The sequence below is a fragment of the Orbicella franksi genome, chromosome 6, assembly GCF_964199315.1.
Source record: "Orbicella franksi chromosome 6, jaOrbFran1.1, whole genome shotgun sequence".
Lineage (NCBI taxonomy): Eukaryota > Metazoa > Cnidaria > Anthozoa > Scleractinia > Merulinidae > Orbicella > Orbicella franksi.
Genome location: NC_138150.1, coordinates 22,133,278 through 22,160,964, shown reverse-complemented (window position 1 = coordinate 22,160,964; position 27,687 = coordinate 22,133,278). Strand labels below are relative to the sequence as shown.

Here is a 27,687-nt window from a genome sequence, read left to right as displayed (position 1 = left end):
CTGTTCGAGCGTTGAGTATCTCAAAATGGCGGTCGTCGGTTGACTTTGTCGCTTTCCGTAGTACTATTTGTAATAGTAAAAGCTCTTTAGGAGATGAATATACTCAGAACTCCCGATGACAGCACTGCTGTTGTAAGAATCATGGGCGAATTCGATCAGTTTTTGTCTAGTGACCCTAAAAGCCGCTTGACATACGAAGAATCATCAAGCGACTTACACGCAAGTTCACAGAGCAAATGGCCGTCTTCAAAATCTACAAGGACTCTTAGTAAAACACGAAGCCAGGGAAGTCTTCTATCTAAGGAGTGCGAAAAGGATGTGGCGCTTATTAAGAGCCGAAGCAGAATTGCGCAGTTAGAAAATACAGTGAATTCACTGGAATCGGACAGAAAACGCGCTAGAATAGAATTTGAAAAGGACTCTGGAAACGACAAACTTGGACTTCGAAGACTAGAAGAGAAATACGAAGACTTGCAGCAAAACTTTCAGTACCTCGCAGAGCAGGAGAAGAATGCCAAAGATCAGTTGAAAGAACTCAAAAAGGAGTATGAAACTTACCGCAACAAATCAGAACAAAGAATACAGAACGTGCAGAGGGAAAAGCTCAAAGTGTGTGCAGAAAGAGATGAGGTTTGTAGAGCGCGTGATCTAGTGTTGCTTTTTGGGAGATCTTGCAAAATTATAGACTAGTCCAGGTATTTTTTCTACAGTTTTCCCTATCTTTGTTAGGAAGAGTTAGTCAAAGTAAAGTGGCCAATGACTGGCAAAGGTGTGGAAAACTGAAAACAAGATGACATGCATGTGAGGAAAAAAACAACATGGTACACTTTAGTCGGAGGTTTTGCACCCAAGCACCCAAGCACCCACCGAGTTCACACCCACATCGACTCAACTAGCTATCAAGTTCACCCCAGATTACTGGGGGTAATGAAACAAAATCTCACAAAACATGTTCATTTCTCGTTCTTTAATCCACTGACCTCGGAGCTAACTCGAAAAAGGTGGAGGCGAACTTGAAATAGAAAGCTTAAAATGAGTACAGGGATGTAAACTTGGTGGATGCAAACTAGATTGGGTGCAAAACGGTTAGTTTTCAACAACTTTTATCCCTCAGATTAAATGTTGGCAGCTTTGCTCACAAGTTAGCTTGCTTATGCTGCACTTCATACATGTATATGTACACAATCATTTCTAGAAAGAGGAGTAGACATATATCCTATTGTCTTCAATGCAACCTGCTTTTAGAATGAATTCTGAGCAGCTCCAAAAAAATATTGACCCTAGGTGATCTCTATTTTTTAACAAACTGAAACCAACATGTTTCCAGATAAATATGGCAATCGGACTAAAAATCAAAACAAGTTATCTTTTGATTGTGCTTAATTTTTCAAAGACTGTTTAATAATTTAGTTACACTTCATAGAACTCTGTTTGAAGTAATTTCAAGATCCATGCACACCAATCCATTTCTCAAAGTTCTTGGGGATATTTCCTGATTCAAGTTGAACAAATTTGATGATCATTTGGGTTAGGGATTGGTTCTTATTCAATGTGGGGATCATTTTGTGGCTGGTGATCATATTGAGGTTGGGATTATTTTGGGAGCTATACAGTATTGTTAGAGGGACTTTACATTTGTAGACCTCTCTAATTTCATATCTTATAAAATCTAGTGTATGCAAGCTAACTTATGGGTGAAGAAATTGACTTCACTCAGTTTTCATTAGTAAAAAAATTTTGCAAGGTGTGTTATTTTCAAGGTGGGGGGCAGTTAAATTGGAGACAATTTTGCATATAATCAGGGACTAAAGATGCAGGTTGTGGCTTATTTTCATATGGCTTTTACTAAGCTGATATTTTGGGAGGCCTTATTTTACAAATCCATTAAAAGTACATTGTCTAGAGTTACATGTAACACCAAAAAACCAGTGAACACAGATCATGCATTCTTGACAAATGTACTTTAAAAGTTCATCAGCAGCAGATTGTCTGTTAGAAAATGAAATGAGACTTTTTTGAGGTTTGAAACTTTTTGAACAATGGTCATTCAGTTTTTTACTTGGATCAATATTGAATTGATTATCTTCAAGTAAACAAGTAAAGTAACTACTGACCACTTGTGTTTTGTTGTAGTTGCAAGAGGATTCAAGTAAAAAACAAATGGAGTTGAAGAGTGCTTTATTCAGGTGATGATGTATTCAAACTCCTAGGTTTACTACAGGCAGCCCAAGCTCACAATGCGAGTACTTATTACTTTTTTTTTACTTTTATGCAAAAGTTCAGCGAAATGTGCCATCTGAATGGCGAACGTATACTGTAATAATTACATAACGTCTGAGTCTGAATACATGAAACGTGACTCCCACCTTGCAGCATATGGAGGTGTTGTGTTACAATGGTTTGAATTTATAAAGGTTTGTATGAAGAAAAATGGTAATCGGCATTATAGCTGAAATTGTGATACTTTGGCAATAAAATTGACTTACATCAATGCCTTGTTTTCTTTCCTTTTGTCTTCTCACTTTTCATTCCCATTCTACACTAAATTGGCCTGCTCCCAATGGTGTGGGTTCAACAAACCAACAAACTGTCAATAAAATGCTACAAGACTGCTAGATATTTCATTGTGCGTACAGTGCAAAGGTTTGAGAAGTGAAATCTTGCTTACTGCTAAATAAACTTGTCATTAAATTTGATATCAATTCAAAGAGAGATAGCTGAAACTTTTTTTTTCCTGCAGGCAGGGAACTGAGATGGCTGTGGTCCAAAATAAACTAGGGGATACAGAGAGTCAACTTGAAAATGTCAAAAGGTAACAGAGATCAAATCTGCATGCAGTCAATTATCACAACTCTTTCTCAAATTCTTTGTTAAATAATTTATTACATGTATTTGCAGGAGACTTAGTGAGGTAATGATTCAGCTACCAGAGCTAGAACAGCTCAGAGAACAATCAAGAACAGCTGAACACAGGGTCAAAGTAAGTTTGCAGTATATTGTTTATTTTGACCACGAGTGTTAATGAAGAAATGAAAGTTTCAATTGTTTGCAGTTATGAATTGCATGTAAGTTCTTAATTGATTTGATTCATGAATCTTTAACTTCAGATGACCATGCTGACAAAGTAGAAACTGAATACAGATTGTACAAACTGATGATATGAAGAAAAAAGAAAACAAGCCAAAACTATGATAGTTAATTTAAAGAATTACTGAGGCTTGAAACCACAACCAGCTTAAGATGAAAAACTGAGTAAAACTAGCCAAAAAACCCAAATAATTTCCACTTCAAACTATAGTGGCCAACACAGAAACAAAACTTGTTCAAACTTACTTGTACTTAGTCCAGTTAGCATGCATTCTCATGCATCTTTCCCTCTCTGCCAGTGGAAAATTCTTTAGGTTTGGTTTAAGTTTATGAGCACTTTGCCATGACAAGGTGTATGAAAAATGCAGACTGTGCATGTAGGTTTTTGGCTGTAGCTGTATGCATTCATTTGTTTTGGATGCAAATATGTGCATATGTATGTCTGTGCTAACTTCCTTTAGTTATTAAACACTTGTGCCATTTGTTTCTCGCAACTTAGGAACTGGAGCAAAAGTTGTCCCGTCAAGATGAAGCCACAGGAGTTGCTATGGTGATGCAAACACAGCTTACAAAGTATAGAGAATTAGAAAAAGAAAATGAAAAGTTGAAAGAAGAAAATCACTATTATAGGTAAGTGGCACCATGTTACTGAAAGATTTAATACTTGGCCTTTCAAAGTCATCGTGATGCCATTATCAAGAGAAAATAAGTATAAGAAAGTGAACATTTACATGTAAGTGGGCTAGAGGTGAAAATTAACATAGTTAACAAACACTTAAGCACAAATTGAGTCAGTTTGGCATTATGATGACTCTGAAACTTAGAGTATTAAATCTGTCAGTAATTTTGCATGTTATTCCTTTAACAAATCTCTTTTGGTACCAATTTGTCATTTTTTGACAACAGAAGTCAGTCCTGCTCAATAAAGTCATTAAATTGTGTTTTTTTCTTTGAATGAAATGTTATGGCCACTAACACAGGAATTAGCGATGACAAGAATGCATCACAAAACGCAAGGTGACATGACTTCAACAGACAAGAAAGAAAAAAGAAGGAACCCAGTTGTTTCACTTTGTACACAATAACAAGTAGTATGTTAAATTAACACTTCGCCAAGACCTACTGTACAGTGTGGAGATGCGGTGACCTCATGGTTAGTGTGCTCACCTCCGGATCGAGTGGTCCGGGTTTGAGCCCTGGCCGGGGATTGTGTTGTGTTCTTGGGCAAGACACTTCTCTCATAGTTCCTCTCTCAACCCAGCTTTATAAATGGGTACCTGCGAATTTAATTCTGGAGGGTAACCCCATGGAGGGAGTAGAAATACTCCTAGTCACTTCATGCTACTGAAACCGCAGATAAACACTGGCCACTTGGCACGTATGCAGACTTTACCAAAACCTGCTTTGAAAAACCTAACTGCAGCATAGTGGAATCCAGTCTGAGAGAGTATTACTTGTTATATATCTTAATCTGGAATTCCCTTCCTGTTACGATCACTTCATTGTCAAGTTTTCCCAGTTTTAAGAAAAAACTGCAAGATTTTTTAGTAAAATGATTACTGAACTGGCAAAGCCGCAAACTGTTGCACTATTTATGTAACCGTACTGTTATGTACGAGGTGGCCTCAGCTAAAAGCCTGATGGTTTCTAGAAGTCACCTCGCCTCACATTTAAATATTTATAAATATTGTATATTAACTGAAAAGGCAAAATAAACAGAATGAATGAAAATGAATTAATCATTGGCTAGTTTAATAATGTTGTGCAAATTTTCTCACCGTTTTCTTTAATAAATTTGATAATAAATATGACCTGTTTTTTTAGGGAAACAAATGAAAGCAATCTTTTGTTGAAAGAAAAAGCAGAAAGTTTACAAAACAAACTCCAGAGGGCAGATCAACGGATTACGGAATTGACAAGAGTGGAGATTGAAAATGAGGTCTGTGAGCAGGCACATAAAGTGCTACTCAAATGGTATTCTCCCATGTCACATGAGACACATGCAAGTTACTTACAGTGTACTTTTCAAAACTGATCAAACTTCGAACTGGAATTAAGAAGTGTTTGTTTTTGTAGGAGATAAATCAGAGAACACTGAGAAAAGCTCAAAGAGCAAGAAATAGAACCACATGTGATGCTATGTCTAAGTGAAGATTCAAAACTTTTTTTTCCACATTTTTATTTCCATTATTAAATTCAAAGTACAGCGCTATTATTAAGTGTCAATAACATAATTACAAATGTTGATAATAATGTAATTATTTGATCTACAGTATAACAGATAATAATTTACTATCAATAAATAATTTCAAAACTTGCTCACATTGGTGGGAGGCGAGCACTCTCACCAGCTCGCCAAATACCTCACATTCAAAACATTCTTTGTGGAATGGTATCTAGAGTATAAAATAAAAACTTAACCGAAGCTGTATTGGAGTTCCGATGGTTAGCACATGTACGTGTAACTAATTAAAGGTTTAAATACATCTGTCATCATCATAGGAACCATGTCTTTTAAGTTATCAGAATAAATTATTGTGTCTACTTTTACATGATTTTAACTATTTTTACATATGTATTTATCTAAATGTTGAATTTCAGGAGGTAAGAAAGAAAATCCAAAAGTGGGAAACTGAAGATATGTCAGGGACAAAGAGACTAAGGTCTGTGAAACAAATCTCTTACCTCCAGTGATAAATACAGAACTGGTATATTGCCGGTATTAATGATTGTTTTTTATGGCAACTTGTAAGAAGATTTAACGTTTTGTGTGTAGGAAACAAATGAGTCCATCTCTCTCCCAACAGGTCCCCAGCCCAGCTTGCAAAAGACATTACAAACCTTCAAAAGAGCCAGGTTGTGTTGTTAGAGACACAGAGTGAACTGAAATCTAGGTAAGGATTATTATAAACTGAGCAGGACCTTTGTTATGATAAACCGAGCCAAGCCTTTGTTATGATAAATCTGCATGTAAGCAAGCCTTTCTTATTGAAGGCTCAGCTCAGTTTATCGCCGAACAAAGGCCCAGCTCGATTTATATGAAAGGCCCAGTGGAAAAAGGGAATTGGGTATTTTTGGTCAAAAGTGAACTTTGTCCAAAACACTCCAAATTTTGCAGGCGGTTTTGTTTAGGCCTGTTAAACAATGTCCTGTTTTTTTTTTGTTTTGTTTTGTTTTGTTTTGCTGAAATTTGCTTCATTTTCAAGATATAACATGTGTAAAAAATGCATAGTTGTTGTCACATCAGCATGCAACCACAAAGATGTTTTTACCCTCTTCCAGGCACTGAGTTAGTTGGGGTGTAACTTTCTCTTTCTCTCACCCTGCTTCTCCCCTATTTTTTTTGCTTGCTGTTTTTCGCACTGCGCCCCAACTAACTGAACACCTGGAAGAGGTTACTGTTTTTTTCACTTAAGAAACAGTAAAATGTTGCTTTCTTGTCACATGACTGCAAAGATGTTGATTTAAGTAAGACCAAAAATACCCAATGCCCTTTTCCCACTGGGCCTTTCAATTGATTATTAATAGTATTCAGATGTTAAAGAACTTCACAATCGATTCATGCTTTATTGTGCATCATCAAGTCATGATGCACATGGGAAGTTGAAGAAAACAAAAAAGTGCAACAGTTGCTCGAGATGCAGCTGAGAGCAACTCTAGTTTCTTGTGTGCTCTCTGAACTTTCCAAATACATCATAACTCAATGATCCACAGCCAATAGCATGACTCAATTTTCATAACATTACCAATGGAAAAAAAAATATGCTAGCAAAGTGTAGTTCTTGCACGCACCATGAGCATGCATGTTTTGGTTTATGATATACTGAGTTTCATAGCATTTCTTTCCTAGCTACTGTATGTTGTAATTCAAATATGATAGTAAATAGCCCTTTTTTATATTCTCAGACAGTAAATCCTATTTGCATTCTTCTGTTTTTTTGTTACTCATGTTGGTGTTGTGTTTTTTCAGTGTACAGATTCATGAAACGGCATACCAAAGAGCTTCCCAAGAGCTAGCTGCAGTGAAAAAGGAGTTAGTTGAACTGAAGGTAACTATAGATCTTTACCATCTAAAGTAAACTCTGGTTAACAGCTCTTTCAACATCAAATGTTAATGAAGAGCTTAGTTAGTTTTCATAGCAGTAAGCTTGTAGGTGCATTTCTACTCCCCACTCCCCACCCCTGGATGAAATGCTAGTCCAGCACAGGATTACCCCACAGCATTAAATTCACCAGTAACCATTCATATCCCTGGGTGGAGAGAGGCACTTTGAGAGTAGTGTCTTGCCTAAGAACACAACACAATGACCCCCGGCAAGGGCTCAAACCCGGACCACTTGATACAGAGTCCAACATGCTAACCATTTCGTTGATGTAGAGTACAATGTTGAAGAGGTGATTCTATATGTGTCATGTTTTGAATTTCTAGAATGTGTGACATTTTACCTTGAACAGCCAATCAAGAATTTGACTAGACTAATTTTAGAACTTGGCAAATGCCAAACCAAAGCAGACACATTGGCTGACATTGCTGACTAGCAAAGGGCTGGAGTGCGACATAGCCTGCTGTATACATTACATGCCTCTGATGGCAGTTAATTTATTACGTTTTCACAGTGACGAACTGTCAGTAACTCAACTTGGTAATTTCTTCCAACACAGGAGACCAATGATCGTCAAAAAGAACTGAATCAAAGACTTCAAAGACGCTTGTTTCTTGTCACAGCTGTAAGTCAGATGTTACATGTATCTCAGTCATGTTTGTAGTTTGGAGTGTAACTGAATATCTATTTGTGAAATCAAAGAATTTTTTTTCAAGACGTTTTTCAAGTTGATCAAAATTGTGACCGGTGAAGGGAATGTTTCTTTTATGTTCACTGAATGTTTGTCATTATTAATTTGTTTTATCAGGAACGTGATGGTTGCCGCAGAATTCTTGATACTTATGACAACAGTTTCTCATCAAACTATGATCCTCAGATACATGCCAGATTACAAGAGGTTGGTAATTTATCATTTAGGGCAACAAGTTGTACTCTTTACCAGGCGCTTCGTTAAAGTTTTAGCAGGAAAATAATTGGTTTTCACAGGCAGGCAAAACATTTTTGCATTGAACCTTTTTTCTGGTTGTTCGAAAGGTGGATAACGCTATCCAACGGATAAACCACTATCCAGCGGATAGCGTGGTTTGTTTTGTTAACGCTTATCCATTGGATAGCGATTTATCCGGTGGATAGCGTTATCTAGCCTTCGAACAGTTGGGGCCAGATGGTCAAACGAGGCAGGCAAAGTCATCCTCACAGCTGGTCGATTTGCGCGGTGTCCGGCCCTTAATGAAACCCCTGCTGTACCACTGGCATCCTACTTTAAGACAAGGTTGCTAAGTACATGTAACAGAGCATATACATGTATCCTTGGTTCTGTACCTTACATGACAAGATATTGGAGTTTGAGCTTCATGAGCACACTGGAACTTATGGATACCTGAGTTGTTAGGGTTTGAGTGATTGGAATTCTATCGTTGTACTTTTAAGCTGACTGCGTAAATTCTCTCGTCTTAACAGGCTGAAGCTCGTCTCAAAACGTACCACGAACACATAGAAACTCTGGAGGTGAGTACATGTAAATTTGTTGTTTTACACTTCTGGTGATGTGTTTCCATTGTAGTTAAAAGTTGAAAGGATTTGCGGATGTTTCTACGTAACTTACGACTAACGTTTTCTCTGTTTAACTGATCGTCATCTGCACCACTGTGAAAGTAAAGTGTATGTATCACACGATGGACTTGAAGAACCCAAGAAATTTTTTTGACTTTGCTTTTTTTCCTATAGCTTGAGTTAAACCAGAAGGCAGAGCAAGCAAGTAGGGAGAAACTCAAGTGCAATAAAGTATGTATTTGTTATTGTATTGTGTAAAACAGTACCTGACTCCTTTAGTAACCGGGAAAATGATCAGACAATCACCAATACATAAACATGGGTTAGAACTCAACCGATCTACCCCGTGATGTATACAGTTCCTAGCTTGTCATATGTTGCCTGTAAAGCATCCGCGCCTGCAAGTGCCATGGGAAGAAAAGGAAGGTGAACACATAAAACTTACCAATCTCAGAACATCTCAACCTTATTTTGAACGCTTTTCGTAATTGTTTTTTTATAGCTTGAGGTTGAAATTAGTGAACTACGTGAGAAGGCAACCAAGCAAACTCCGATGAAAACTGATGACGCTGCCTTAAGGTAAGTCCCCAAATTAGAGTTGAAACCCGCGAGAAAACATTCTCGTCCCCAGAGCCACCTGTCTCTCTTGAGTGATTTTCAGGCATTGAAATCTTTGATTCAGGAGAGAGGACAAGCAAGTCATTAAAATGCTGATTTGTTCTGTACAGTTGTAAAAGTTGTCTTTACTGAAAATCTTAGGTGAGGTCTGAACTGCCATAATTAAACACTTGCTGCGTGATTTGATGGTCATGGTGATGTTTTACTCTGCAGAACCGAAATGGAAAAACTACGAGCGGAGAATACCAAGCTACAGGAGCAGCTTGAGATCCACGAAATCAACAAAGAACAAATGCACATGCGGGTATGATAAAAGAACTCCGAGATTAGAGCGATTATCATTCGAGTGTTGAAAAGTAATTGGTTTTGCGTCAACTCCGCTGCACGATTGGCTTAAAAACTTCGCGCCACGTTTTTAACCAATTATAACTTACTAGCACTCGTTTTCCCGCGCTACTCTGGTTTCGGTTTTACGACACACAATTGTAAACCGCTCTATGTAGCCGGGAGTCAAGCTTATGAACATAAAAGTGCAAATGAATAATGTAGAAAAAGAAGCCAACGGTGCCCCGTTTATGCTGAAAAATTTTATGGCGTATAAAAACGACGAAAAAATTATCCCCAAGCCCACACCCCCACCCCGTCCCCTATTTTGTAAACAGTAATTGTCCCATTTTGGCTGCGAATGATTCCCTTTTCAGAACATCTGCATCCGTTTACCGCACTTTACCAAACAACCTCTTATGACAAGACATTACACATGACAAAATCAGTGTTCTTGAGGCAAATAATTTGACTAAGTACTACAGTGCTAACTACAGATATAGTCTAATCGACTATGATTTGCACCTGTCCCAAATGATGGAGAGCTGAGTTGTTGGCGTCGTACATAAGCGAGCGTCTGTGCAGTTGAATGTGTACATTGTAAACTTCACTCATTGATTAAACACGTGCTCTTGTAAGATTCCATCAGAATCCCGTCTCTGGGAGTTGTCTCTGGGAGTTAAATGGGTTCGAAAGTTCCGTCGGACAGGTTTCTAAGTGACGTTACATACTCTCTTACTCGTACTATCTTATGATTGGTCGATAAAAAAATCGGAAACTCTTCGGGTAAATTTACGACTGTTTGCTTAAACCGAACTAACTGCACTTTTACGTGTTTGTTACTGCAGGGTTACTACGACCCTACCAAAACCAAGATCATCCATCTGTCAATGAATCCATCCAGCATTGCCAAACAGCAGCGTGGAGAGGAGCTAGAGAAACTGAGGAAGGAGAATGATTCTCTTAGGAGGAGACTGCAGCTTCTAGAGGAGGGAGGCTGCAGTCCAGAGGATGTCAGTGTTCTTAGCAAGCTCAGTCCTGAGGCCGGACCTAGTGTGGTGAAGCAAGTGGAAGGTCAGTCTGAATGCGGATCTCCTTAAAGAAACTAAATTTTTCAAGTTTGTCGTTTGTAATCCGTGTCAATCTTCTCCATCTTTAACCATCCTTGTTCTTATATGGTTTATTATTACCTCTTTGGTGTTCTTCTATCTTAGTAAACTGTTATTTTCAGGTTTCGTTCAATTTGAAGGTAATTTCGTACGTGACCAATATAAGTAAAACTGCTGTGATTGTGCACCTCTAATAATGTCCTTCTTAATTCCTTTCCCTTCACTATTGTGTCATCCCCTGGTGAGTTTGACGCACCTGTGTACCCGTGTTAAGTGTTGTCCTGTATAGCTAGGTTCTGTAACTATTGCATTCTGTTTGTTAGGAATGTTTGGTAGGTCTTGCAGTTACCACTGGAGTCCGTTCCATACTTGTCTGAAACAGAATTTCATTCTGATTTTGTGGGATTTTCTCGACAGATTTCAAAGCTCAGCTCTCATCAGCAGAGATGAAAAATCAGCGATTAAAAGAGGTAAAATAGCCATGTTAGGGGCTCACGTTAGTGTTCCCTTGTTCTGGTGCTGTTTTCTTGTGGTACATCTTGGTTTGTTTTCTTTGCTTTACCGGCGTCATAGGTTTTATGAGTTTACTGTAGTACAGCACAGACAGTGTGTGGTTTTCACTACGACATAAGCAAAAGCATAGGTATAAGGACGTCCACAAAACGAGCACAAGTACCCAGGCATGCGCAAAATAGATAATTGCCTTGTTTTTGTTTCCATACCTCCTCGATACAGTAAAATAAATAAATAAATAAATAAATATACATTTATATAGCGCCATTTTCCACTAATTGTCCATGGCGCTTTACAATACTTTAAAATTAAAATCCTAATTCTTTAAAAACCTAAAATCCTAAATCCTAAAAGTTAAAATCCTAAGAATTAAATACGCTATATAATACAATTAGGCTACAGATAAAAAGTAAAAACTACAAATCAAATGCACGCTTAAAAAGATAAGTCTTAAGATTAGCCTTAAAAACTGCCTCTGATGATGAAAGTCTGATCTGGAGGGGTAGTTTATTCCAGAGCCTTGGTGCCGCCACGGAAAAAGCCCTTTCACCATACGTTTTAAGATTTGCTCTAGGCTCATCAAGCAACCTGTTGTTTGAAGATCGTAGTGTCCGACCAGAAATGTTAAATCGCAGTAGGTCTCTAATGTAATCAGGGGCCAGTCCATTCAGAGCTTTGTAAGTTAACAACAATATTTTGAAAATAATCCTAAAATGAACTGGCAACCAATGTAAGCTCCTTAGTATTGGTGTGATGTGTTCCTGCCTTCTAGTCAAGGTAACAAGGCGAGCTGCTGAGTTCTGTACAAGCTGAAGTCTATTAATCAGATACTTTGGGAGACCGTACAGTAGGGCGTTACAATAGTCCAAACGCGATGTTATGTAAGCGTGAACAATGGTCTCAGTAGTACTCTGGGATAGGTATCGCCTAATTTTAGCTATACTACGAATGCGGAAAAGTGCGCTCTTGCAGGTTATTTTAACGTGTTCTTTGAAATCCAAACATTGATCGAATGCAACTCCTAAATTCCTGGCCTGTTTACTAGACTTGATTACTTCATCACCAACTCGTATATAGTCGAGGGGTGATCGTGGACGATATTTAGAACTAATAACCAAAAGTTCAGTCTTATCCCGATTTAACTTAAGTTTGTTGCGCAGCATCCAGTCCCCAATGTCCTTAACACATAATTCTACTGCCATCTTTGAGCTTGATAGATGATTAGGGCAATTGGACGTAAACGACAAGTACAACTGTGTGTCATCTGCATAGAGATGAAACGGTATGCTATGCTTTCTGGCTATGTCACCCAGCGGACTTGTATAAAGGGAATACAACAAGGGTCCCAGTACAGAACCCTGTGGTACCCCGTAGGGTAAATTCTTCTTTGACGATTCAATTCCATTGACAGAAACAAACTGTTCGCGTGAGTGAAGACACGAATGAAACCAATTAAGAGCAGTGTTCCTAATACCAAAGCGATTCTGTAGTCTAGATAACAAAATCGAATGATCGACAGTATCAAACGCAGCCGATAAATCGAGCAATAGTAATATAACCGATCTGTTATTGTCAATAGCCTTCAAAATATCATTTTGAACTCTCACAAGCGCAGTCTCTGTACTGTGATGAGATTTATATGCCGACTGAAATTCTTCTAATAAGCCTTCATTATCATTAAGGTGGTCCATTAATTGTGCTGCAACTGCTTTCTCCGTAACTTTGGATAGAAAATATAAATTCGAGACAGGACGAAAGTTCGAAAATAGTTCATGATCAGCTCCACTCTTTTTCAACAACGGCTTCAACATGGCAACCTTGAATCTATCAGGTACTTGGCCACTTGTAAGAGACAAGTTAACTATACGAGTGATCATTGGAAGCAGATAATGACGGCACCCTTTGAACACTGAGGATGGAATTGGATCAAGTGTACAGGACTTTGAACACAGGTGATTCACAAAACCAGATACGACCTCCTCATTGACCAGTTTAAATTCACTTAGCAGCTGACCAGCTAGACAGCTTTCAGACTCAGCATTGCATGAAGTAACTTGACCGTCATTCAGAGTTCCATCAACTTTGTCCAGATCATTGCGGATTTTAACAATTTTGTCACTAAAATATTCAACGAATGATTCGGACAGAGAACAGTTATTAGGCCCAGATGGATAACGCTGGACTGGATTGGAGTGCAGAAGCTTCTCTATTGTCTTAAAAAGAAGTCCAGAGTTCCCTGAGTTTTCCTGGATCACTGATGAATAAAATGTGTGCTTCGCGGAGGCAATCATGTCATTAACAACACTGTTCTGAAACACATACCGTTCTCTATCTGCAGGTAATCTTGTACGTCGCCAGTTACGTTCGAGCTTCCTCCTTATGTTCTTTTGAACACTAATGTCAGTTGAATACCAAGGCGCACAAGGACGAAGAACTACCTCACGGGTCCTTTCGGGGGCATAAACATCAAGGGTGGACTTCAAGACCCGATGATAGGAATCAACTAACGAATCCAAATCACGCTGTGATTCGTCAAACAAGGACGAATTGATGATAGTGTCATTGAATTCAGCATAATCAATCGAACGCAGCTTCCGGTGGCGAATAGTTCTTGTTGGAAATTGTGGTTTGTGCAATAATAAATGCATAAAAATAGCGTAATGATCAGAAATCAAAGGGTCATGAACCATAACATTGTCTATAAGTTTACACTGATTTCTAGTAATGATTAAATCCAAGATATGACCACTTGTGTGAGTCGGCGTAGTCACCCATTGTTTCAGATCGAAAGATGCTATTAGGTCACAAAAATGCAATGCGTTGACATCACGCGAAGAATCCACATGTAGATTAAAATCACCGACAATTAAAAGTTCGCCTGATGCTGTGGCCAATTCCTCAAGCAGGAGAGAAAATTCATGATAAAATGTTGACAAAGGCACAGATGACGGTGGGCGGTAAATAATTATCATCCTGATCATCTTTGAGCTCTTGAAACGAACATCCAAGAATTCGAACGACTGGAAGGAAGTGTTCCACTCACTATTTTTGCATTTAATATCCATACTTTCTTTGAAAAGCAAGCCGACACCACCACCTCTCGATTCCCGTGGAATGTGGATAAAATCATAACCAGTGGGACATAAATCACCAATCTCAACACAATCAATATTTCCAGGTCTGAGCCACGTCTCCGTCAAAGCAAGAAGATCAATATCCTTGTCAACAACAAAGTCTTTCAGTACGCTAGATTTATTCCTTATTGACCTGGAATTGAGCAAACAAAAGTTGATCGCGTGAGAAGTATCCTGGGTGTTAGCAACTTGTGAGATCTGCACCTTCACGAGATTGTCGCGATTAAGCAAAGATGCAAATTTCGAAAAACGATCATTTCGATTTGAAACAACCGTCCTTATGCTCCTCTGCCTCGTTCGTGACTTCGCCCATACACCTGCTCTACATCCTCTTGTCCGAAGCAAACTGAAATCCTTTAAGACCGAAACCAGATGAAAAGGCAAACGAGCCGGCGAAAAACGCCGCACTGATAACAAGATGGCGGACTCGATAACCTCGCGGTTCTATTAGCCTCCATGCACAAGCTATATACCATTGTCACCTTTAATTGTTATATATGTATCTTTTTTTCTTTTTTATGCTAATATTGTAATTTCAAAATTTAAATGCAAAGTAAAGTGAAGTTGAAGCTGAAGTTGAGTTAGAAAAAAACTATAACGCAAGTTGTGTGACACACTGCCAACGTAGCAGCGTCTTACGTGACATTTCATTTTCAGGTTTTCAAGAAGAAGATCCAAGAGTTTCGCGAGGCTTGTTATGCGTTAACAGGATTCAAGATCGACGTTATACGAGATAATCAGTATCGGCTTCAGTCCATGTATGCTGAGAGATCCACAGACGATCTGTTATTTGAAGTAAGTTCTACAACTGATTCTGTTTTCAACCATCTCTAGTCAACCGCTTGTGATGACTAGGTCTGTCGTGTTGTCGACGGGGCGTGCGTGTTGTTTTCAAGAGGTGTTGCTAAGTTACGTGACGTATCTTGATGACGTCACATTCACGTGGTAACGGGAGATTGTGAGCGCCAGTGTTCATCCTCTGATTGGATAATAAGTATGGAGGGCCTTAAGACCCGTCCGCATATTGAAGGAAGCTGCAAGAGAAATTTTAAATTTGAAGCGGGATTCCGAGTTTGGCGATTTCAATTCAACCCTGACAATGTGTTGTTACTGAACAGTAGACCATAGGACCCTATAGGTCAATTATTATCTCTCCTTTTGACATAGAATTGGTATTATTTCACTATGAAACCCAAACTTGTCAAATTCGAACGTTACTTTGGAGCTTGGTCGAGCAAATTGAATTGAAAGTTGCAAGTTGCTTTGAGCAAACTGTCCATCAATATTGGAACATAACGCTGCAACATTGCAAAATTCCACGCAAAATAACTTCTGGTTTAACCATAAGAATCCGGAGAGCTGGCAGGTTAATGTGTAGTACCTGCTGTTGAAAAATAAGTTTCAATACAAAAAAACAACAACAAAAAATACTGAAAACCGTTTGTCGGTGTTTCTTACAAGGTGTGTATAGTTGGATTTTTCAGTCCCTAACAATGTTGACTTTTGGCCCTCTTGTTTTTCAGAGTAGCTCTAAGGGTGAAATGATGCTTCTGGCTACAGATTTCTCTTCTCAGTTAGCGGATCAAATAGAGACCTACTTGAGCAGATACAACTCCATTCCTGCCTTCTTAAGCAGCATTACACTTGAGCTGTTCAACCGGCAAACTCAGACCATAGTCATAAACTGATCCTCACAGTGTATTGAGTAACTTTAAACAGGGCCTATCTCGATGAAGGTCAACTCTGTTACTAGCGTCGTTTTATAAGTGCGTATGGTTAAATTGGAAGAATCTGGTTTAGCGATTTTGTGAACGAAGCTCTTGGTAAGGTTATACATCGGAGATTTTTCTATAGTTTTCCCGTAATATTTGCGCATTTTGAAGAAAGGAAATGAAAGGAAATGTAAACCGCGATCCTATCAAAGGCTGAAGTCCATTGAAAAGCTGCTGTGATGCACAAACTTTTCACAGTACCAAGGGCGGGAAAACATGCGCAAGGTCGATTGACAAGGCAGAAAACTTGTTTGCTCTCATTGGTCAAAACAAAATTCCTTTGATACGTTTACCCAATCATAGATTTCAGTAAGACATCTCTTTCAGAAGTCAATCGAAAATCGTTCCACAACTCCTTATCGCTTTTTGCACCCCTTATATACACTTAAAGCGTGTCAATTGTTTTTCCGCACGATACACTTTATTGTAAATATTTTAATGTTTTATCCAAAGAAAACATGTGTAAATAAAGTTGCTAATCAATCCCAGTATTGGTGTTTGAAGTGGAGTGGGTGTGTCGCCATAGTTCGTGTGTGTGGGGGAGTGGGGGCGGGGGGAGCAGGGGATGGAGGTTAGAGAGGGTTTGCTCATTTAACGATGAAGCCAGTGTATATCATTTGAAGCTGGGTGAAAACGGAAGTGATCGTCAAGGGTATTACCTATGGTTGGCCATTCGTTTCAAAATTACGACATGGTATACGCGGGTTTTTCTGCCGCGTATACTTGTATTCTGCCGCGTATACGTTACGTATGGGCTTTAAGCTCATATATACGACCGTTTAGATCGCGTATATACGCATTTTTAAAGGGCCACATATTTGCGTAAATTCAAGCGCGGGGATATGCGAAATAAATGCCCAAATATACGCGTCCTACAAGGACCCATATACACACGTGCTAAAATGCGCGTATATGCGGGTCTCGTAAATTACGTTGTATATGCCAGCACGAAATGTGCCTTTTTTAGAGAATGGCTGTTCGATGATAGCCATTACTTTAACTGAAAATCGTCAATATGGCGGTAGTGGTGAAATGGCTTGTCTTAGGCTATCTGCTATTTAATGTTTGTTACTGCAGCTCCCACAGTGAATGAACTTCTAGAAACAGTTATGCGTCTTTTGCATGACTTTTCAAGATTCTATCCTCACGCTAATCGTAACATGGCAGAGTACTTGATCGTTTGTCGTGAAGTTGCTGTGGATTCTGTTCACCGTTTAGGACAGAGGTGCCTAAGCGAATGCTGAATGAATTCTGCCTCTCGAATTGCTGGTGAGACAAATTCAATACTTACTACATAGATGGGAAATGTTTGCCGTTCAGTTTTGAACTTGAGTAATCTCAAACTCCACAAAGCATAAGCAGTGGAAAACAGTTTTAGAGAGAAAAATTTATATTTGGGTTAACTTTTAATCCTGGGTTAGCGTTAACCGGCTTTCGAACAACCCGGCCCTGATGATTCGAGAAATAAGACTGACGTGAGTTTTCCAATTCTGGTATTAGTATCATGCTGGGTCATTTGCGAAGTAGAAACATATATGTTCAGCGTCAACGTTTAAGGGAAAGTTTTTTTCGAACTGACCCAGCAGGGTCTGATTTGAGGTGGTTCAATAACATCACAAGGCGTGTTGACAGCGTCAGGGGACCTAATTCTCTCTGCCACATTGATGGACTACACTGCCTTATCAGTTGGAGGTTTGTAATACATGGTGGCTTTGACAGGGTTTTTAGACTTTAAGTTGTGCAACAAACAATTCTGCTGCGACTGGGCTCGCTCTCTTCTTAGCTGCTGTGCAAAGTTATGGATTGCCCTCTAGAGTGTGTTCAGACGAAGGGGATGAAAATTTAGAGGTAGGAAGAGCTATGCTATGGCGCAGGGGATTTAATAGGGGAAGCAACAATTCTGAGTTGTCTGTACACAACCAGTGAATTGAGCGTCTCTGGAGAGAAGTCTTTATTGAAGTCGGTCAGTTCTACTACACTCTGTTCTACCAGATGGAAGAAAATGGCATCCTGGAATCGACCAGCATAATCGATCTGTTCTGTTTGTATTACATATTTCTTTCCAGAATTAACAACCAGTTAAACCTCCTAATTGAGGCGTGGAATAACCATGCTGTACGTACAACCAATATGGGTGAACGCGGTGATTTTACAAGATATATGTAACACTGGAAATATTAGCTGTCAGGGACACATTTGATGATAACACCCAACCAGATGAATTATTTTGTGAAGACCCAATAGGACTTACACTAAAATCACATTTTGTTTCCTAAAACTCCCCTTGAGGTATTGATATATCATCATGATAGGCTGGACGACCCACTCTTCCATTAGAAGCTGATACAGTTGGCAAAGCCCTAATGAGAACACGCTGAGGTGCATGAAACTGCTCTTAATGCAAGCATTTCCCATCTAAGTAGTAAATATTGCATTTGTCTCACCAGCGATTCTAGAGGCCGTATCCTCTCGGCACTCGCCTTGGTACCTCTGTCCACTGAGTCAAATAAAGGATTAGCCTTCGTAGCTTGGAGGTTTAGCAATTTTTTAAGCAATTTGAGCGCGAGCGCACAAAGCGACAAAACCGCGAAAACGAGCAGGAGCCCCCCAGGCTCCTCGTGGCTACGCCGCATTTGGCGGTCGTTATCGCGGCTTCGTCGCTTTCTTAGTGTTAGGATAAAATCTTGAACAGTCATTCAAAAGACGCATAACTGTTTCTAGAAGTTCAGTCACTGGGGGAGCTGCAGTAACAAACATTGAATAGCAGATAGACCAAGACAAGCCATTTCACCACTGCCGCCATATTTACGATTTCTAGTTAAAGTAATTTTCATTGCTATGATACACGAAGAGCCATTCTCATAAAAGGCACATTTCGTACTGGCATATACAACGTAATTTACGAGACCCGCATGTACGCGCATTTTAGCACGCGTATATATGCATCCTTGTAGGACGCGTATATTTGGGTATTTATTTCGCATATCCCCGCGCTTGAATTTACGCAAATATGTGGCCCTTTAAAAATGCGTATATACGCGATCTAAACGGTCGTATATATGAGCTTAAAGCCCATACGTAACGTATACGCGGTAGAATACAAGTATACGCGGCAGAAAAACCCGCGTATACCATGTCGTAATTTTGAAACGAATGGCCAACCATAATTACCATGTTAAATCTCGTCCATTGTGCGGTGACTAGGAAACAAATCATATTTTGCTGACTTTTTGAAAGCCCACTTCCACGACGAAAAGTACGTCTTAAAAATTTTTCCTCTCTCGCGTTTTTGATCATGAGCAAAAGGCCCGAAACGTCAGCTTCACAAACCCGCTACGCCTGTCATTCGTGGCTTAATTTGAAAACGTCTCGAGAAGAACCACATCAATTCATAAGCTGTGAAAAACTGAAATCCAAGACCTATTAGTAGTTCACAAACACGATTTTCTTCTGCCGTCAAGGTCCTAGTCAGACGGATATCTCAGTTGGTCAGGGCCATACATCGAGGCCTCCCTCCCTCCTCCCCGTGGGTCCTATCCCGGACCACTTGATTTGCTGTTAGCTTGGACTTGCCGTACGCACCGTGATATTATTAATTGCTGGTTTACACTGTCACTATCACACACCATCAAAATAAAAATCGTAACCACTCAATAAATTGAATCAAGAATCTGGGATATGATCGGATGATTGATATTTAAACAACCTCACCAAGATTTAGTATTGTGCGGTTTTTCATTCGCGTGTTTAATATTCGGAAAAGTGTTTCACCCAAATTCATAAAGCTTTGTGTATAGGAAAGCCACCGTAAAGCCAAAAACATCCGTCATTGAGTTTTGCCAGGAGCCATAATCAGGGAATTGAAGCGAAAAATATTTCCCTCTAGAGTTCGGACCCATTGAGAGTAATAATTCTTCTAGTGTAAGATCCGTTCAGTTAGCAAAAACTTGAGTGATAACTGTAGTCACGGCGCCACAATTTTGTTTTGTTTTGGCGTTTTTTGTCCATTGTTTTCCGTTTTTCATTATTCCGTGTTATTTGTTATTGTAATTAGTTTCGTCAGTTATGTTCGGTTACGTAACGTTTCATATTTTCGTGTACATTTTTTCATCTGTTGTTTCTATTGTTTAGTGTAGCTTCTTCTGCCGTTAGTTTTCTAGTTGCCGTTGTCATTATGTTTTAGTCGTCGTGGTCGCCACACAAATCTTGTAAGTTTCGTTATTTTCCGTTTTTTTTTTGCCTGTTTTATTTGTATTTCGTTTTGGTTTTCTGTTCTGTATATTTAGCCTGTTTATGTGCGTTTGTTTTCAGCGAATCGCCAGTAAAAGTGCGGATCTCTTAGTTCTGTGGATTTCGATTACAATAACTCCTCCCACACGACAGCCTTCACGGGCCAGCATTTTAATGTCACGCAACGCATAAAATTCAAACGTCCAAATGAGGAACCCCGTCGAGCGTAAACGTTGCAAAACGTCAAGTCATTGGAGGTTCTTTTATCTGATGCATCTGATGAAACTAAAACTTACTTCAGAAGGATTGCCAACGATGATGACGTCACATTGAACCGGCCATAGCTGTCTGCTAGAGCTCATTACCCGGTGTCCGTAATGAGTACCCACGGTTCGAATAAGCACCTGCCATTACAAAGAAGGTTTAAATTAGTTGAAACATTTTAAATATGGTTGTAATGAAATTAAATGCAATCGACGAGGTTAGACTATCAGAAAAAATGGAATTGGACTTCAACCCTCCCTCCCCCCCTCTTCCCCTCCTCGCTCCCACCCCCCGGCCAGGCCGCTTTTAGCCGGCCCGCGTTTTTCCCGCCACCCAGAAACGAGGCTGGTACAGCGGCGTTCTTTGACAGCAATTCTTCGGAAATTTTTTGTTTGCTTCCGACGCAGTAGTAAGTTATTGGCCACAAATTGCCAGTTATGTATTTTCTTGTTTGTCAAAATGTTCTCGCTGTCGTTGTTGCCCTCCTAGTGATACTCATTAGCTGGTATTTATGGAGGAGAACTTCCGAAGGTTCAAGTTCGAACTCTGGAGAAGAACCAACCGCTTCGGGTTTTGAGAAAATAGAGTCGCCGACAGCTGAGCAGAAGGTAAGCAAAGTCAACATCCATTGCTCTTAGCGCTGTTGTCCTCTTCAGTTTATTTGAAATTTAGATAATATGATTTACTCGCCTTATCGTAGTCTTATTTCTATCATATTTTTGAGAAATTCTGACGACACCGTTTGGACAATCGATAAACCGAAAAAGAACGGTTTTAAAAATGTCAATCTTGTTTTGTGCTCTTTGCTGGGTTTGCTTGATCGACATATAAGTCATACAGGACTGGTTTTTCTTGGTGGTTTCCGATGTAAGATAATGGAAAAATGATGTTACATGCAGATCTTGTCTTTCGATTACGTGTGGGTTGTTAGAACACGACAGGACCAACGTTAATTTAGCTGATATTTCCATCCGGCCACACTTAGCTTGTGAATTTTTTAAAGAATGATATTTTAATTCGTATTTGTTAAACCAAAGATCGACTAGAACAGATGTCATATTTCTTTCATAAAATTGAATTGTTTAATCCGAAGCAAGTGTTAAATTCGTTTTCCTCGTCCGTGATTTGTACATGAATACATCGATAAATTAAAAAGATTAAGCATGTATTTTCCTATTAGCATATTTTAATGAACCCTGTTAGCTAAACACCTGAACCAACTCTACATACATGAAAAGCTGTAGCTGCTTAGCGGTTTTTTTTTTTCAAAGGTGAAGCTTCAGTAGTTGTCAGGCAATTGAATATGTGAAATATCATATACCTGAACTGCTGGAGAAAAATGTACTGCATCCAGGGTTTGTACAGAGTCTGGAATTCTTGCAAAAAGTAAGCTTATGGAAATCTGCAATCTAGTTTCCAGAGTACAGCTGTTTTAGAAAAGGTTGTCCTACGAAAGTGAAAAAGCGTACAGGACAATGTTGAAGGGTATTATGGGTAATGGTGACCAATGGTTGCTTGATTGAGGCTAAAGGCATTTCACCATGACAGAGGGACACAGCACAACACGTATATTTTTGCTTTTTCTTCCTGAAGCACTGTTAACGTCAAACAAGGAATGCCAAACTATTACTACCCATAATTGACATAATATCAATCGGCATTGTCGCATTTGCATTTACGCTTGTGTGGGACAACCTTTGTTGAAACAGCTGTATACACAGTTCCAGAAAATATAGTTTTAAGGTGCAGGAAGATTGGAAAAATGTCTGGAGTTTTCTTGATTGATAATTTCATACTTGCAAACAAAATTCTTTGCCAGCTTATCATGCGATCATACCCTCCCTTCCGATACTTAGAGATTGCAAAAAATAAAAATGCAGGTTATTGCCAGTTATAGTCAAATTTTGTCCTAGCCAAAATGTTCAATCCAGAGACTTGAGAACTCTCTCCACCCTGTCCCAGAGTCAAGTTATTCTTATTACATTGCTACTGTGCATTTGAAGTGCATCTTAGTTGTATTTGAAATGTGCTTGTTTTTTTCCTAGCCTGAAAAAAAACAAAAAAACAATGGTTTGGTAAAAGTGTGGGAAAAGTATTGAATTTCCTTTGCAAAAACATGTATGAATCTGGTTCCTGAAAACAGCCCAGCTTTGCTGAAGTGTACCACCATGTTGATATAAATATTACTGTTTCTCTAAATTTTGGCAATGCACTAGTGTTAGAAGATCAACCTCATATAAGTTTTGTCTTGAGTAGAAGATAGTAGAAGTCACAGAAATCGCTAAGTTACAGAAACTTACCCTTACTAAATTGGTTTTACTTGATCTCCAATATGCTTATAAAGAGTGATGTGTGCTTTTCCACTGGCTGAGGAACGAAAGAAGCGTGAAATGTTTTTTCTCACACGTGGCTCGGAGTCTGAGTACAAGCGTGTGGGGGCTTTTCAGGTCACATGGCTCGTGTAAAGTTCAGTTTTTGTTTTGCCATCTGCCATTGCCTGACATGCCCCACCCACCCACCCACCCATGACATATTTTTAGAATGTTTTAAGTTGAAGTGAAACAGTACTATTTTCTAGCCGTTTTTTTGTGTTATTGTGAGACAGCTATGATGTTATGTTAATCAAGGTCAGGCTGCATGGTTCAGCTTGGCATGGCTCCCAGTGGTGTGTGGGAAGTTGCCCTTTTCATGTTGCTGTCAAAAAAAGTGAAAAGACACAATAAAAAGATGTGGCTTTCTCAAAATTAAAAATGGATTATCGCTGTTGTAAATTATCGCCCTTTCTCTGTTAGTTTCTGTCGGCTGTCACGCATGGTGTCACCTGTCCACAAAACCCCTTGGTAGGTCTCCATTATGAAAGCAACTTTACACCTGTAGGGAAATAAAGCCTCAAGTAATCATGTTTGAATCCTCTTCAAGCCTGATTTTTTTTCCTGGTTTTGTTTTTGCAGCTGCCTTAGTACCTTTCAAAACAAGTCTTACTGTGATGATCTTTCATGTAGTATACAGTTTGTTGTGCTGCTCCAGTTTGAAAATGATATAATTTATATATTGCCAAAAATATGTAGGTTGATCTCTTGCTAAAATTGTCACATAGGTGGAGTAATTTCTCCCATCAGCGCACGCATTAACAAAACAAAAGTTACACACAGTCAATATAAGTGTACATGTAAGAGGAATTTCATGCAACCAGGAAGGCAAAGTTAAAGGTTAAAGTCAGTGACAATAACTACTTGCACACATGCACCACAGCTTAGTATTCTGACCAATTGACATTAGAATTTGGATTTGTAAAGGCAGTGTCCAGTTCCTACCAGAGAAATAGATTTTATTTGCCATTGTACTTACCTTCTCAGATTTGGTCATTTCACTTTGTTCTGTTTTGTTTTGTTTTGGACATACAAATTTACATTTTGGCATGAAGAGTCATTGCTCTGCAGATTAAACCTTCTGTCTCTAAGTTTACATTATTCTTGCCTTTGTCTTCATGGAGGCTTATACTGGGGTATTCTTGTGATGCGTGATTACATGTAGCTGATTGTATTTTTCGTGAAACGTGAATTTAGGAAATTGTTCTTTGTGATCCTTGACCTGAAGGTTTTCGTGACCCATGAAGAACTTGAATTATTGACCGATATGTATGATTTCACCACTCTGTTCTACGTGATTTTGAGAGACTAGTTCTCCAAATGGTTGGAGTCATCTATCGAGAACTCGTGACTTAGAAATGCGATTTGCAATATGGAGCCTTGACTTAGCCTTTCATGATTTTGCTTTTTCAAACACTCTTTCTAGGATAAGAACAGGTTATTAAAAAGAGTATCTTGCTTCCTTATTTTTGCGACTTTGGAAAATAATTTTTTTTTATCTGTGTGATCCTCTATTTTTTCCCATTTGTGAACCGTGCTATGTGCCCCCCCTCCCCATTTCTGTTTCTCTCTAGTGACATAAGTATCACATGTGGTTTGAGCTGTTGTTGTTTTTTTCTGAAAAACACCAGTTTGAGTTTTATTTTCTCACCACAATCTGAAGCAGGGGACATGTATCTGAACATTTTGATACCAAGAACAGGGTTGCTAAAAGCAGCCATCTGCCAGCAATAATCACCGTCTACTTTATGATCACTTCTGGCCCAATCCTCCGCCCAGGGGCAAGGAACTGACAACTTTATGATCGCAGCTAACTACTTTGTTGGGCTATCCCTGTGATTCGTTAGGGAAAAAAGATGGTGAAATCAGTCATCTAAAAGCTGCCTACTGCGAAACGTTGCAACAAACCTGCAAAAACAGATTTAAACAACCAATGAAAATAAACATGGCACAACCCAGCTGACAACTTTTTTCTTGTTTTCTTGCTGTCATATTAGAATGATGATGATGAGACAGTAACATTTGAAGAGGCAACCAACTTTCTGCAAGGTGCAGGCCTTATAAAGTCGAAAGACATCAGGTACCTTCAAGAAGGTGAAAGAGAAGACATTATAAGAGAGAGTAGTGATCAGCCTCTATCGGAGAAGGAACAGAGGCAAAAGATCAAAGAAATGGCAGTGAAAGAGGCTTCTAACATCCAGACCCTATACAAGTCATCTCGACTGGGTATCAAAGAAGTTGAAAGCCAAATGACTGAGGAGGAACTGGATCAAGAAAGAGAGTGAGTAAAAGGTTCTTTTAATATCTTTCAATAACTCACAAACTCTGAAATTCAGAATCCAGATCATGATGGTATTTTACACTACCATCAATCCTGATTATGATAACAACAAAATACATCCTTGGAAGAAAGCTAACAGAATGGATCAAAATTGAGTACAACCCACCTATGTGCTCTTTTGCACCTGCAGAACTAGTTTTAGACTTCTTCGTATCCTGAGATGTCAGGATAGCATGTTGAGAATACATGTATATTGTTTTTGATAGCAGTAGATTCTACCTGTACCTGGCATACTTATAATAATAAAATGGGTCATTGTGCAATTTAGGGTTAGGGTTAGTGAAAGACACCTCATTTGTTGTTTCTCCTCTCATTGAAGGATGCAGAGGAAACAGCTTGAGGAAATTTTCAAGCTTCTGGAGACTGATAAGGACAAGTATGGTGTAACAACAATGGATGATCTTCAAGCCCAAATGAAGTTATACACAAGATAGTATTATTAAAACTACTGTTAAACTAAAGCCAAAAGGCTGGTTGCATTAGCTGCTATTGGATATAATTATTATGGCTCTTTCTTGTAGCTATTCACCACCAGTAAATATACAGTCACCAGCCAAGCAGAAGTTATCTTCTGACTGAAGACTTTTTGTTTTCCGTTTTGGACCAAACTTGAAGAAAAGATTAATTTAAGATTGATTTAAAATTCCAAACTCTAAAGTGAGTTGGGAATGTAAACCAACATGTGTACTGAAAATATAAAGTAATTTAAGCCTTCCTTTGGTACTTCTTCCTTTTATACTTTTTTTACTATAATGCAAAATGTGACTTCTGAGCCACAGTTGAAGATGTTGCATTTCATTTGAAAATTGGTAATTTTCCTTCAATGGCCAATAATTTTGTCCAAGAAAAATAACATTAATATTTGTAATATCTTTTAAATTTAATAGTTGTCTTATTTATTTAACTTACTACCACATGTTAATACAGGTGATGGTCTAACATAGATAATATTTAAGACTGTACATAAAATTTGCATCTTGAAAAAAGTATGATGCCACGGCTTCTTCTACATTTCAGTAATATATATATTTAGATACTTGCCTTTATGCATGATGTAGAGGTTTAACATTTTTTTGATCCCAAGCTGCTTGTAAAACAGTTTTTACTCATGTTATATTTGAGTTGGAATGTATAATTTATCTTAACAGTACTGCCCAAAGGTAACGTGGGAGCCTTTGAATCACAAAAGATAAAGGACAAGAGAGAGGAGAAACACGAGGCAACAACTTGATAACAAAGGCAAAATGCAATGATGAATAACACATTTCAAAGGGTTTAGGCAAAAATGCACCAACCCGTTGGGGAGTTTAAAACATGTTTGATAGTTTTGCTTATCTGCGAGTGGTACTGTACTGTTACAAATTAACTCTTAATGATGGCTTCTTTATTATGTTATGCTTGTTGCATTGCTAAAATATGTACATAATAGTTACCATCACCTTGATGGTAGACTGTTCACAGCCTTCAATTTTCTTGTATTTTTTTTTTTTTTTTTTTTTTTTTTTGTTCATTGAGTGTGTGCATTGAATCACAAGAGAACTGAACGCCAGCCCAAAACAGGAGACTTGACGGGGTAGGGGTTGGTGACTGCGATTGCGCTCACAATTTCCTTCGTGTGCTATGAAAAATGGAGAGGCTGTGAACAGTCTACCTTGATTCTCTTTTTGACATCATTCTGTTAGTTACCTAGAATTCCCAACCAATAGAAGAACCAACAATAACAATGAAAGCATGATCTACAACATTTGTAACTCTTCTGTACCCAGTCTAGTTTTTTATCAGCCATGCAGAATAAGCATGAGTATGTCAAAAGGAACAAATATTTATTGTTGATTTATTAAATTAAATGCAACTTACCTCAGTGTTATATGTTTGGCAATGTTGGGTTAATAATGGTGATAGGACTGAGGTGAGTCCGATTCAGACTGTTACCAGACCCATCAGAAGCTGTGTCTACTGTCCTGATATCCTGTGACATCAAGTCACTGACCTGGCGTGGCCTCGGTATTGTGCTCACTTGGCTGTATTTGGGTATGGTAAATACCTAATTATACCTTTTTGATATGTTTCTGCAGCATTTAGGGCTTGTTTGGTCTCACCATGGGTATTTTGGCTTGACTATGTCTTGCCAAAATATGAACCATGGCTCAACCAAACTGACCTGATATGCTGCCAAAGCATAGCAAAAAGATATGATTACGTATAATAGCTATACAAAGTCATGTGATGAACACAATTGGACAACCTCACAACAGAAGTCCAAATTGTT

The 27,687-nt window shown here is 38.8% G+C and overlaps 2 protein-coding genes across 2 annotated transcripts; both read left to right on the top strand.

The window, feature by feature from the left end:
- Nucleotides 1-38: 38 nt before the first annotated feature.
- Nucleotides 39-16,702, top strand: LOC145491093 (mitotic spindle assembly checkpoint protein MAD1-like). The gene is made up of 19 exons (XM_081470228.1): nt 39-630; nt 2,134-2,186; nt 2,741-2,812; nt 2,899-2,980; nt 3,587-3,717; nt 4,912-5,026; nt 5,689-5,750; nt 5,895-5,981; nt 7,058-7,136; nt 7,750-7,815; nt 7,999-8,088; nt 8,652-8,699; nt 8,919-8,975; nt 9,247-9,323; nt 9,576-9,666; nt 10,535-10,760; nt 11,213-11,265; nt 15,100-15,237; nt 15,966-16,702. Exons 1-19 carry the CDS (start codon nt 94-96, stop codon nt 16,128-16,130), a joined length of 2,229 nt encoding a protein of 742 aa, XP_081326354.1. The 5' UTR covers nt 39-93; the 3' UTR covers nt 16,131-16,702.
- Nucleotides 16,703-20,676: 3,974 nt separating this feature from the next.
- Nucleotides 20,677-27,291, top strand: LOC145490201 (uncharacterized). The gene is made up of 3 exons (XM_081469318.1): nt 20,677-21,316; nt 25,075-25,358; nt 25,738-27,291. The coding sequence occupies exons 1-3, from the start codon at nt 21,146-21,148 to the stop codon at nt 25,850-25,852; spliced, it is 570 nt and encodes a 189-aa protein (XP_081325444.1). The 5' UTR covers nt 20,677-21,145; the 3' UTR covers nt 25,853-27,291.
- The last annotated feature ends 396 nt before the right edge of the window (nt 27,292-27,687 follow it).